At 38.7% G+C, this 12,801-nt stretch overlaps 1 protein-coding gene across 1 annotated transcript in view; it reads left to right on the top strand.

Annotated features, from left to right (window-relative positions):
- Nucleotides 1–12,801, top strand: part of NEK11 (NIMA related kinase 11) — a 251,083-nt gene that overhangs the window by 73,781 nt on the left and 164,501 nt on the right. Inside the window, exons 5-6 of the mRNA XM_039242197.1 lie at nucleotides 9,430–9,494; nucleotides 11,320–11,446. Coding sequence (XP_039098128.1) covers nucleotides 9,430–9,494; nucleotides 11,320–11,446 — 192 coding nt within the window. The remainder of the gene's footprint in view (nucleotides 1–9,429; nucleotides 9,495–11,319; nucleotides 11,447–12,801) is intronic.

Below are 12,801 nucleotides of genomic sequence, written 5' to 3'. Positions count from 1 at the left end.
TTGAAGCACTGCCATGTGTCACCCCCCAAACAAGAATAATCAAAAGCCAGACAAAGCAAAAAGGCCATTTGTCACCATTTTTTTCTCATCTTTTATAAGCTTGGGGAAGTATTTCCTCTAAGCTTCCAGTAGACTTCTTTATGTTTCATTGGTGTTAGAAATAATTTCCAAAACATAGAAAAGTCATAAGAGATCACTGAGTATTCTTTTAGCACAATGCTGGACTTAATTTCCTATCATCTGGGCTATTTTATAACTCTGTAGAGGCAGAGGTTAACTTGAATATTTTTGTCTAGAAGAGATGTAAATAATTTTTGTTCACTGGCATAGATAACTCTGGGGATGTGGTTTACGGCCCTTTTGGCCACTAACCAGTTGTGTACCTAACCCAGCTACCTAACTTGTCAAAGACTCTTTGACTCCATTTTAACATTTTACTAGTTTCCTCATTGATTAGTGAGTTGAACAAAATCCTTGACATGTGTTGATTTCATATTTCCATGGTATTCATAATTTTACCGTTTTGAAAATTATACTTTAACATTGACCAGAATTTGGTCACACCACATACCCAAACTAGTCACTTCATAGGGAAAAGAGATTACCTCAATTTATTTTGCATAATCTCTTACACTTTCACTCCCTTCCCTCCTCATTGTTCTTACCTACCAGGACTGAGGACACCCAGCCTCCCTAGGGCCACGGGATTCTGGTATCAAGGGAAAAGAGCAGGAAAATGGTCATTGTGTAGGTACTCAACAGTTCCTGCCATACCAGAGGAACCTTAGAAGTGGGCATAGAAGAGGCCAAATTTGGGGCGCCTGGGTGGCTTAGTCGGTTAAGTGTCCGACTTTTGCTTAGGTCATGATCTCGCGGTTCGTGGGTTCGAGCCCCGCGTCAGGCTCTGTGCTGACTGCCAGCTCAGAGCCTGGAGCCTCTTTCGGAGTCTGTGTCTCCCTCTCTCTCTGACCCTCCCCCGCTCACGCTGTCTGTCTCTCTCTCGCTCTCCTAGAAATAAATAAAAAAAAAAAAAGAAGAAGAGGCCAAATTTTACTTAACCCTCTTTTGTTAAATATAATTGTTTTCCCTTTAATTTTAAGTAGTAAACATCATACTTACACAGAGACCAGCTTTAGATGTTATAGGAATATAAGAAGGCAGGAGAGAATATTGATTAAATGAAGAGTTTCTTTTGTTTTTTAATTAATGAATAAGCCTCACTAAATGGTATTCATCTTTGTGCCAAGGGTAGTGCTTTTAAAGTCAACATACATTTATGGAGTATTTACCATGCGTAAAGGAGACCTATAGTACTTTGTAGAATCAAACAGACTTGTTCATCCTCGTAGGCTATATGACCTTGACCTTGGGCAAATTATTTAAGCCTCTGTAAGCCTTGATTTTGTCATCTCCAGACAGTAGCATAGTGCTTTAGGTGAAAGTGCTTGGGGTTATTCACCCTAAGATGAAGTGGCCCAGATCTGTGTTGTCCATATTTATTCTTCCCTTTCCTCTCCACTCTTGAAAGATTGTTTATTCGTATCTAATACTCCAAAGCCTTCAAGAGAATGAAGATTATTTGAATTAGAGGAAACCATCTAATTCATTATGCCATCATTCTCAATTCATTATGTACAATTCTAATTGCATTCTCTGTTTGAGCATGTGGCCATTTGTCTCCATGAAATAAAGTAGGTGGACTTTATGAGTGGCTTTTCTTTGGCTCTGCTCCTCAGTCATGATTTACGGTTTTGCTCGGGATGGCTGAGGTCTGACCACCATAGCAAGGTAATGCTGCTACACCTGTATTATCACTAACTGTAATGGTAAAAAATGAATTATTTTTATAACTGATATTTCTAGCATTAGCTGATAATAGTACAGTTTTGTGGGCATTTACGTAAGAGTAATCATTTGTTGGGAGAGAAGTTTCCTTCTGAATGTGAATGTTTGTATTGGTAACTATAATTATAAATAATTGTTTATAAAGTGATAATGACTGGGTTCCCTCTGTCATCTTTTATAGTTATTTGTGTATCTCTCCATCCTGACTGTAAGCAATATGAGGTGTATGGCCTTGTCTTATGTATCTTTATATTTTTCACATCAATGTAGTACAGCACATAGCATGTAGTTGGCACTCATTAATTGTGGGGGGGGTTTTTTGGATTAATGAATGAGTTCCACAAGATGGTGTTCATTTTTGTGCCAAGGATAGTGTTTCTAAAACTAACATACACTTATTGAGCCTCTACCATGAGTAAAGAACAGTGTGGAAGAGTAAAAGATGATACAGACCTGCCCTGAGCTCTTGCTATGGCTGCTGGAGGCATTGGTATGGCCAGATCTTCTAGTCTCTCATAGGCCATGTATAGGATTTTACATTCTATTCTAGAAGCAATGCAGGGCCATGGATAGGTTTTTTTTTTTCATGGATAGTTTTTAAGTTAGGGGTTCAAGAACAAATTTTATTTTATAAGTCCACATCTCTGTTCCAAGCCTAAGTCTCAGAAATAATGCTCCCAAATTGGGGCTTCCTGTATAGGTCTGGTGATTAGATTCACCATAACAACTGATGCATATTATAATCATGAGTTGTTAAAAATATCCTTTGTTTGTAAAGTCAGGGAATTATATAGTCCATTTTGGAAAGATGTCTCTTCAATCCGTGCATTGGAGGCCTCTAATTTATTATGTATCTCATTTATCGCATTTTTTAATTCTTCATGCCTATTTTTATTTTCCATTCTGTCTGTAGCCATAGTTTCTTTGATGTCCCCTATGTTTTTTTCAAGCCCAGCTATTAATTTTACCATTATTATTCTAAAATCTTGTTCAGTGATGCTGCTGATATCTGTTTTGAGCAGTTCATTAGCTGTCATTTCTTCTTGGAGTTTCTTTGGAGGAGAGCTCTTTCATTTCGTCATTTTAGTTAGCTTTCCGGCTCTTGTTGGTTTTAAAGACCTGTTATGCTCTCTGTTTCTATGAGCGCTGCTATATCCAAGAAGACTCTTTGACTTTCCAGGGCCTATCCTTTCAGAGAGTGTTTTTTGAATGGTATCCCCTGGTCTCTCTTGTTGGGACCTTGGTTATTTTATTTTCCTACTCGTAGTGATATTTGAGACTCTCCACCTTGTGTACTCTTGCTTGTTTCTTGAGGTAGCCCTGGAAAATAAAACAGACAGACAAACACACAGGGAGCAGGAGCACACAAACGCACAGGCTAATTCAACTAACATGCAAAGCGAGAGGGAAAACGAAAAAGTTAAGAGAAAAGACGGAGGAGGGAGGGCGAATAATATGGAGTATAAAATACATAAAAGGGTCAAAAAGGGGAAAAGAAAAGGAAAAAAGAAGAAAACCAATGGACAAAGAACAGTTTAAAGCATATAACCGGATTTCCCAGCTACAGTTAAATAGCTGTGTGTATGCAGTGCTGGTTGAAGAGCAGAGAGAGAAGGCAGGATGGGATGAGGCACAATTGGAAATAGAATGAACAGGCAGAAGGGATAAGAAGCTTTTTTCAAAGAGGTAAAGGGTAGAATATGGTTGGATAGGTGAGAAAAGGGTGCTGGAATTATCCAGAGAAACTATATAGTCTAATTACTCCTGAGAGAAAGAGCTGAAAATGTCAGTAGGTGTAGAATTTACATTTACAGAATGGACTCGTGATTGTTTAAGCAAGCTGGTGACCAGAGTTAATCAGGTCAGTGTTCTGGGGAAAAAAGCGAGAAAAGAGAAAGAAGAAGAAAAAAAGAAAGAGAAAAAAAGGGGGAAAAAAAGAAAGGAAAAAAAACAAAAAAAGGAAAAAAAGAAACAAAAAGGGAGGAGGGCAGCTCTCAGGCAGGGATGGGCGTGGTGGGATCCAATGCCTCAGGCGGGAGCTCTGCCTTGGCGGTTGTGGGGAGGAGAGTGGCGGTGCTCCAGTCCCTTCTTGAACCAAGAGCTGCACCTCGCTCTTTTGGGCGTGTAAACTCCCCGTACCGGGGGCGCAGCCGAAGTTGGTTGCACTCTTCAACCCAGGGCAGTTCCAATCTCCAAATCCCCGTCCGCGCGCCCCGCTGAAGTTGCCTTAGACACAGCTTCCCAGGCAACCCCCTCGGGGCAATTCCAGGCCCCCTGCGGAGCTCTGGGGGCGGAGTCAGAATCGCTGCTTCCTTCTCTGGGTGGGGCTGGCGCGCATGGGCGGGGGCTTGCCTGCCGGGTGCTCTGAGCCCGAGCCCGCTGGAGTGAGGAAAACCGGGTCCCTCTATGGCTCGTCACCCAAAACACGAACTCACAGGCTAATTTCCCAGTTTTTAGTTCTTTGCCTCATTTTGGAAAGATGTCAATTGAAAATAGTTTGAGAAGTTCAGATATATGTAAACCCAAGGAATCAATCAAGTTCAACCTACCAATTTAATTAGAGTTTATAGTGTTACAGGGGATAATATAGTCAGGTAAGATATGAACATTGTAGAGCTTATAATTTAGCAAGAGTGATTGGTCAATTTTAGACTATGGTGTCAAAAGGAGAACAGAAGTGGGAGAGTATGTCTAACTTGCTGATGGTGGTAGGAGTGGTGGTTAAGAATTAGCAGGAAGTGATACAGGGAGATCCGTTTCTAATCTTGGGCCTCTAGGAAACACAGCCTGGGGCAAGGACTGGCATGCTGATATCTGCCTTGGGTGGTATAGACCCAGGATGGTAAGAGTGAGGACAAATTGAACCAAGGTGAAGACATGAAGCAGAGAAGTATGTGTTACTGTACTGGCCATCACTTCACAAAGACCTGGGGAAAGGTAACAGGCTGCTTGTCAGGGATATTTGTATGGCTTAGAGAACATGGGTAGCAGGCCCCGGGGAGAAAAAAGAGAACATGACTGCCTAATTTCTTTCTCCTCCTGTCTCTCACTGGTCCACTCCAAAGGAGTTAACACCCTTGCACTTTTTGGTTGTGTCATCTAGTTCCTCACATTGCCAGTTGGAATGCTTGATTCCATGTCCTGCAGTGTGGTGTTTCATCCTAGTCCAGATGTGGCGGGAGCCAGAGGACCCGGCATCCCCAGGCACGCGACTAATTAGCCTTCAGGACCAGCATCTTTGGAAGGAAGGGGGTAGTCAGGGGACTCCAAGGAGGTACATGAGGTTTGTATCCAATATAGTCCTGAAGGACAGACAGGATTCTGGGAGGCAAGGATGAGAGAGGAAGGCATTTTAAGCTGTGACATAGAGGAAGAAACATGTGTGCTGCATTGAAGATACAACAAGTGCCTTATTGGCTTCATCAGAGACGTGACAATTTCTTAGTCCAGATTTTCTTGGCTTGTAATTATTCTTGAGGTTTTTTTCCCTTTTAAAAGGTACTTCAAATATATAACTAAATGCTTATTCCTTCATTAGATTTTTTTGTATGAATAAATTACCAATTGGAAAAAATCTTTTATCGGGCCTTTTCTTACAGATGTATAAAGAGGGGGAAGAGGAGGCTGGAAATGGAAGACTCCAAATGTGAAGCTATCTTTGATTTGGCCAAGAGTAGGGGTCACAGAGGGTCTTGAGCAGGGAGTGGGATGTGAAGAGTGAGAGGGAAGGACGATGTGGTTTAAACCATTCCCTGTAGTTCATCATTCATTTTTGCTTGATAGCCTCACACAGACTTTCCTTTTTGGTATATTGCTGGTAGCAATAATAGTAGAAACACGAGCACTAACGGTAACAACCACCCCAACCATGGCTCATTCCATTGCTTCATTCACATCTCTGTCCCATGTCACTTTCTCTAACGCCTTCCCTGACCACCTGATCTAAACTAGCATCTCCCTATCCTGGTTAATCTCTAACCCCTTGCTCTGCTTTATTGTTTCAATAGCATTAAGCTAACTGACATCATATTACATATGTATACACTCATTTTGTTGTTTTCGGTCTATTTACCTGACCAGAAAACTTCATTAACACAGAGAATTTGTCTGTCTTGAGCAGTCATTGCCAGTGCCTGGCACTGTTCTAAGTACCTGATGGGATTCTAACATAACTTCATTGAGACCAGAGAATTTGTGGACTATATGGTGCTGATTCTTTGTAATCTATTGAGGCTTGCTTTGTGTATTGAGGCTTTGCTTTGTTCATCGTCAGTTTTTGAAAATATTCCATGCGTGCCTAAAAGAACATGGATTTTTAAGTTTTTTGATGAAATATTCAATTTATGTATATTAGCTCAAGCTAATTATTTTTCAAACGTATGATTGTTTTGCTAAAGTCTATATCCTTATTAATTTTTTTCTACTGAATCTATTAATTACTGAGGGAAATGTTACATTTCCCCCTGTGATTGTGAATTTGTCAATTTCTCCTTAAAGTTCTATTAATATTAATTTTTATAATGTATTTAAGCTTGTGTCATAAATTGCACATAAGTACAGAATTTAAAATTCTTCCCAATAAATTATTGGTTTATTCATTATGTACTGATACTCTTTATCCTTAATTTACTAGCTTTTTTAGTAAATCAAGCTGGTAATTGCTTTTTACCAGCTTTTCTTTTGCCTGGAATATTTTTTCTATCCCCTGGCTTTCAACCTCTGTCCTTATATATTTTAAAAAAGGGTGTTCTTCGGGGTGCTTGGGTGGCTCAGTTGGTTAAGTGTCTGACTACTGATTTCAGCTTAGGTCATGATCTGGCAGTTTATGGGTTTGAGCACCATGTCAAGCTGTGCTCTGATGGTGCAGAGCCTGCTTGGGATTCTCTTTCCCTCTCTCTCTCTGCTTGTGCTCTCTCTCTCAAAATAAAATAAATAAACTTAAAAAAGAGTTTTTAAAAAGTGTGTTCTTCATATCAATTTTTAAAAAATAGTTTACTCCTGTTTCTTTGTGTTTTAATTCATGATTTGAGTCCTTTGTGATTAACAATATATGAAATGTATTTCTACCATTGTGTTTTGTTACATACCTTTTTCTCCTCTCCCTACTTTCTTTTGCTGGTTTTTGAGTGAATCATGGACAATATATGTGAAATAGTGTAGAGATGTTGGATGGTACTATCTTCTCCTGGAGAGGATCTATTTTTTTTTTTTTTTTCTGGCTGGTAGTTACAGTAGGGGCAGATCACCTTGAACTAATCGGGCACTGAGTTGGTTTCAGGCTGGTTTCAGACTTTGTGAAGGCTAGTCTTGTTCCAGTATCTAAGAAGTACTCCTTCAGGGCTTCCAAGACCCATCCTCATCTTTGTGAATCTACTTAAAGCTCTGCTGAGTTTTTAACCTCTTAGCAGATGCCTTCTCTCTTTACTGTCTTCCCCTAACATTTTAGGATTTGGCAAGTGCCTCAAGGGTAAAAGTCCATGCTGGAGGTCACTCGCTTCTCTTTTGTTCCCTTTTTTTTCCTGGAAAATGTCCCCCTAAAGTCCTAGCTGCCTTGGTAGACTTGAACTGTAGTTGTTGTCTTATAAGCCAAGGGCAGGTGCTGCAAGCTCTAGCCTAGGGCATTCCGCTCGTGTCAACTGCCGTGAGAGGAACGCACAATCCCAAGTGTGGGGCTCACCTCACAGCATCCCCCTTTTCTTCAGGGTCTGGCTCCTCAGGTGCTGACTGCCTAAGTTTGCCTTAGCTGATCTCCGATGTCCTCAAAGACCTGTTGTTGTTTTTAAATTTTGCTCAGATTTTACATTGTTTAAGTTTTTCAGTGTTTTCAGTACAGCTGTGGAAAGTGGGAGACTTTGTGTGAAATAAACTTAATCCATTATAGCTGAAGCTGAGGTTTTATTCTTGAGTTTTTAATTTCAATCATATTTTCCCCTAGAAATTATATTTGGTTGTTTTTCTTTTTTCTTTTTTAATGTTTATTTATTTATCTTGAGAGAGAGAGTGAGAGAGAGAGAGAGCATGAGTGGTGAGGCGCAGAGGGATATGGAGAGAGAGAGAATCCCAAGCGGGATCTGCACGCAGAGCAGACATGGGATTCAAACTCAGAAACCGTGAGATCAAATCACCCGAGCCAAAATCAAGAGTTGGACGCTTAACCAACTGAGCCACCCAGGTGCTCCTTTATCTGGTCGTTTTTCACATCAGCATCATCTTTTTCTGGATAGTATACTGTTTCTATTTTATGTTTTCTATTCCTTTCTTTATGATTTTAATCTCTTAAAATATACTTATTTCATAGTTTGAATCCTTCTAGATTATCTGAAAATCTCAGGGGTGTAATTTTACTGTGTGTTATTTGCTGACTCTTAGTTTGCATTTGCTTCTTCCAGATGCCCCAAGAGGGTATAGGCAGCTGAGAACCAATTTTTATGTTAATTTCTTGGCTTGGGATTCCTGAAGCCATACAGCTATTGCATATTTGAATCCCAAATGTGAGTGAGCAGAGAGGTAGGGTTACAGAATAAGAAGAGAGAGATTTTTTTCTTACCACTCAGAGTTCAGACTTGTACAGATAAACTTTTTTTTGTCATTTTGTTTACTTGTGAGTCAGTGTTTCTTGGGCCATCCCTTCAGTTAAGGTACAAACCACCTATGGAGTTCTGACATATGTATATATATGTATGAATATATATTCCAAGTCTCCACGTTACATGGGCTCAAGGTCTTGGCTCTTATTTCTATGAGGCCATTAAAGCTGGCCCATTTGGTTGCTGATCTTAGACACCCCCTGGGGCAGCTGAGAAATCAGTGCCTACTGCCCACTCTGATTTTCAGTTTTCTTTTTGTATAAATCCTCAGGGATTTGTTGAATTTTCTTGTAGGCTCAGCTGTGTATATGTGAAGGTATTTGTATACTTTATGCCATGGTTTTAGGTGTTTTTTAGGTAAATGTTTTCAAATTGTCTAGTTCTTCAGAATTCCAGAAACAGAAGTCTTAATTGACATAATTTATATTGCTAGCTTATACAGTAAGACTTAATAAATGTTATCTATTATTAAATATCACCATCAATATTAGTATTTCCACAAATACAGAAAAACTGAATATTTGGATTTTATATAATAGTGTATATATAGGACATATTTCTAGAACATAAAACTATTATATGTTCTATAAAAATATGTTATATATAAGTAGAACATATAACATGTAATAGATTATCTACAATAGATGGTAAAGCTTTATGATAACTGGTCTATCAAGTGTATTGCTAGTAGATACAGATCATGCTACAGAAACACAAGAAAATTTGTAGCACAATAAACTATTGGAAGAGTTTAAACCACATCACTCTTTTCCCAACTACAGGTTCTGCTCAGTTAAAAAGAAATTTTTTAAACTCTTTTTTCTTTAGGAAAACTAGAATATGCTGTGGATTTGTAGCTTTTAAACACTGAAAGATATGTGTATGGGAATATGTATTTATGTGTGAATCACTTCACATATACCTATATATTATTTATATTAAGAATAAAAAATTAAATTTTTCATAAAGTTCTATATCTTTTTTTGCCTTTTTGTAGAAGGATTCTTCATCGAGACTTGAAATCAAAGAATATATTTCTGAAAAATAATCTGCTTAAAATTGGTAAGGTTTTTTAAAATATGTATTCCATAAACATGGAAGAGTGTATTCTAGATGTTATCAACATACCACATTGAAGTATATAGTACCTAGAAGTGTTAGAGTAATCACTGGTTTATTTTTTATTATTATTTTTTTTCCCCAATAGTTTATTGTCAAATTAGTTTCCACATAACACTCAGTGCTCATCCCCACAAGTGTCCTCCTCCATGCCCATCCCCCCCGCCCCCCCACATCCATCAGTCCTCCGTTTTTGTCAGCATTCAAGAGTCTCTCATGGTTTGCCTCTCTCCCTTTCCCCCACCATTTCCCCCCTTCTTCTCCCCCTTGTTCCTCCGTCAAGTTCCTCCTAATCCTCCTATACGTGCAAACATATGATATTTGTCCTTCTCTGCCTGACTTATTTCGCTCAGCATAACACCCTCAAGGTCCATCCATGTTGCTACACGTGGCCGGATTTCATTGTTTCTCATTGCCATGTAGTATTCCATGGTATAGATAAACCACATCTTCTTGATCCATTCGTCCGCTGATGGACACTTAGGCTCTTTCCATGTTTTGGCTATTGTGGAGAGTGCTGCTATGAACATTGGGGTACATGTGCTCCTATGCATCAGCATTTCTGTATCCCTTGGGTAAATTCCTAGCAGTGCTATTGCTGGGTCATAGAGGAGTTCTATTGTTAGTTTCCTGAGGAACCTCCACACTGTTTTCCAGAGGGGCGGTACCATCACTGGTTTATTTTTGACTTCTCAAACTTTTGTTTTTTCTTGGTTCGGGTCAAAAAACCCAGTTATTTTGTTTCTGAGTATCTGATGTAAATTGAAGTGTAAGACATTTGCTATGTTCTTGACAGATTGAACTAGTAATTTTTGAGTTCCTACTCCATGCCAGGCACTTTGCAAGTAGTTAGACTTGTTTTACTAGTTTGATTAATTAGTACAGGTTTTCCACTTATTTTATCACAAGCAACTGGCAGTTGTCACAGATAATTAAAATGTTGATATAATAGATTTGTTAATTTTTAGTACTTCAGAACCTTGCTTCCATTCATAACAGTTACTGGATTTTTAGTCTTCCTGTAAGATGTTCTTAGAAAGGGAGAACATAAAAGCATGTAACTAGTTATGTGACTGACGAGAAGCTAATAGATTCAAATTTTTATACTCTTGGCCTTCAAAAGTCTCGGATCATTTATTTGAAATGTTTTTCTTTATTGTAAATAAAGAACAAACTCTCCCCCTTCACATGAAATTGCAACTATTATATTCAGCCCTTCCAGAATCATTTTGTTATTCAGACCTGAGATAGCTTTTTGTTTCAAGTTGCTGGTTCTCCATAATTCCAGAAATATAAAGTTTTAGCTTACATAATTAACTTTCCTGGCTCAAAATCTTCATTCTCCTATAAGGCCTATGTTTTGTGTGTATGTGTGTTTCTTTAAATGTTTATTTATTTTTGAGACACAGAGAGACAGAGTGTGAGCGGGGGAGGGGCAGAGAGAGAGCAGGAGACACGGAATCCCAAGCAGGCTCCAGGCTCCCATCTGTCAGCACAGAGCCCTACAAGGGATCTCCAACCATGAGATCATGACCTGAGCTGAAGTCGGACACTTAACTGACTGAACCACCCAGGCACTCCTAAGGCCTATGTTTTTTAAAGCTATTCATCAGCCTTGTGTAATTTAAAATATATTATTTTCCTTTTCTTTCCCTTTAAAACTTTATGAGTCATTGCATATTTAAAATTGTCAAATTAGACAGTTGTTAATTTCCAGGCTGGTTTTCATTGTTTTAAAGTATTTATAAAAATTAATTTTTATTTCAAGGGGATTTTGGAGTTTCTCGACTCCTAATGGGATCCTGTGATCTAGCCACCACTTTAACTGGAACTCCTCATTACATGAGTCCAGAGGCTCTGAAACACCAAGGTTACAACACAAAGTCGGACATCTGGTGAGTGGGCAGTGGGCTAGTCCCAAGGATGTGCGCATCTGCTGCACTTAGACAACAATGCATTTCAGTTTTAGGCTCATTTACTTGCTACATCCACTCACTATCTTTTTGAAGTATGAGTCATTCTTTGACCAAAGTAAAGGAGAGACTTTTTGGATTTCGAACTTGTTATTTCCATTATATTAATTTCAAAAATTCTCTTTATATATAGGTTAATTGGTTAGTTTGGATTTTTTTCTTCTTGAAGCACAAGGGAAACTTCTTAATGTATCATAAACATTAAATGCTGATAGATTTCTGCTAGCCTATTAAATAAAGTAGTTGTAATCCTAAACACTGTGCTTTATCTTATTTAAAATTAACTTTCACGTCTGTGGAGAATGTGCAGCTTTATTTTTTTCTTCTTGTTGCATATAAGAATTTTTACTGAATATACTAGCTTTTAAGAATAAATGTAAATTTAAAAAATGTCTGAGTTTTCATTGATAGATGCCTCTGAGATTTCTCCACTTATGTGATCTCTTGTGCCAAAGAACTTCTCATTCCTTGTCTTGGAACCAGTTAAATCTCAGTGCAGAAGCCATGTGGAAAATTATATTCTATTGTTAGCAGTAGATCCTATTTGGGGAAAATCTCTTCTCCTTTGAAGAGGAATCATATAATTTTCAGCTTGTTAAGGGTTGAAAGGACAATCTAGTTGAGAGCCTGTTAATTAAGTAAATAATTATTGTATGCAAATCAACTTGGGCCCGTTCTGAGCTTTCAAAGATTAGCGTTGTGAAAGATTATGTCTACTTCATTCTTCTAAAGAGGATAAAGTAGAAAGTTACCTTTCCTGCGGCTCGGGAAAAGTAAGCACAATAGTGGATATGACTTTGGATTTTCATAAGGGTCATTACTCCTGTTCTTGTTCTGATGCCTCCCAAGTGGGAGGGAACACTGTCACCATTAGGTCTGGTTATGGCGGATGACCATCCATCCTGTCCCTTCAATTCACTCTTGTGATCATTCAATTCTACATTCTTCTGTGGTTTTTATTTTTTCATTGTTAGCCTGTTTCTACCCTGATGGTCTTTTCCAATATACCAACTTTTCTTTATCATAGCCTTCCTCTAACACCCTCCTCCCCAGACAAAAACAAAATAAACAAAAGGTACGTTCCAGGGAATGAGTTTCTTTAGATTTTACTTTATCGAGCATCCACTACTAGATGCCCCTCCGGAAAAGTCTTCTTGCTCTTTCTTTTTTTTTTTTTAAATGTTTTATTTATTTCTAGGAGAGAGAGAGAGACAGTGTGAGCAGGGGAGGGTCAGAGAGAGAGGGAGTCACAGACTCTGAAACAGGCTCCAGGCTCT

Source organism: Hyaena hyaena, unplaced genomic scaffold (assembly GCF_003009895.1).
Source record: "Hyaena hyaena isolate Hyena2069 unplaced genomic scaffold, ASM300989v1 scaffold_210, whole genome shotgun sequence".
NCBI classification, from domain to species: domain Eukaryota; kingdom Metazoa; phylum Chordata; class Mammalia; order Carnivora; family Hyaenidae; genus Hyaena; species Hyaena hyaena.
The sequence above is the reverse complement of the archived record's forward strand: the minus strand, read 5'-3'. Positions and strand labels throughout refer to the sequence as shown.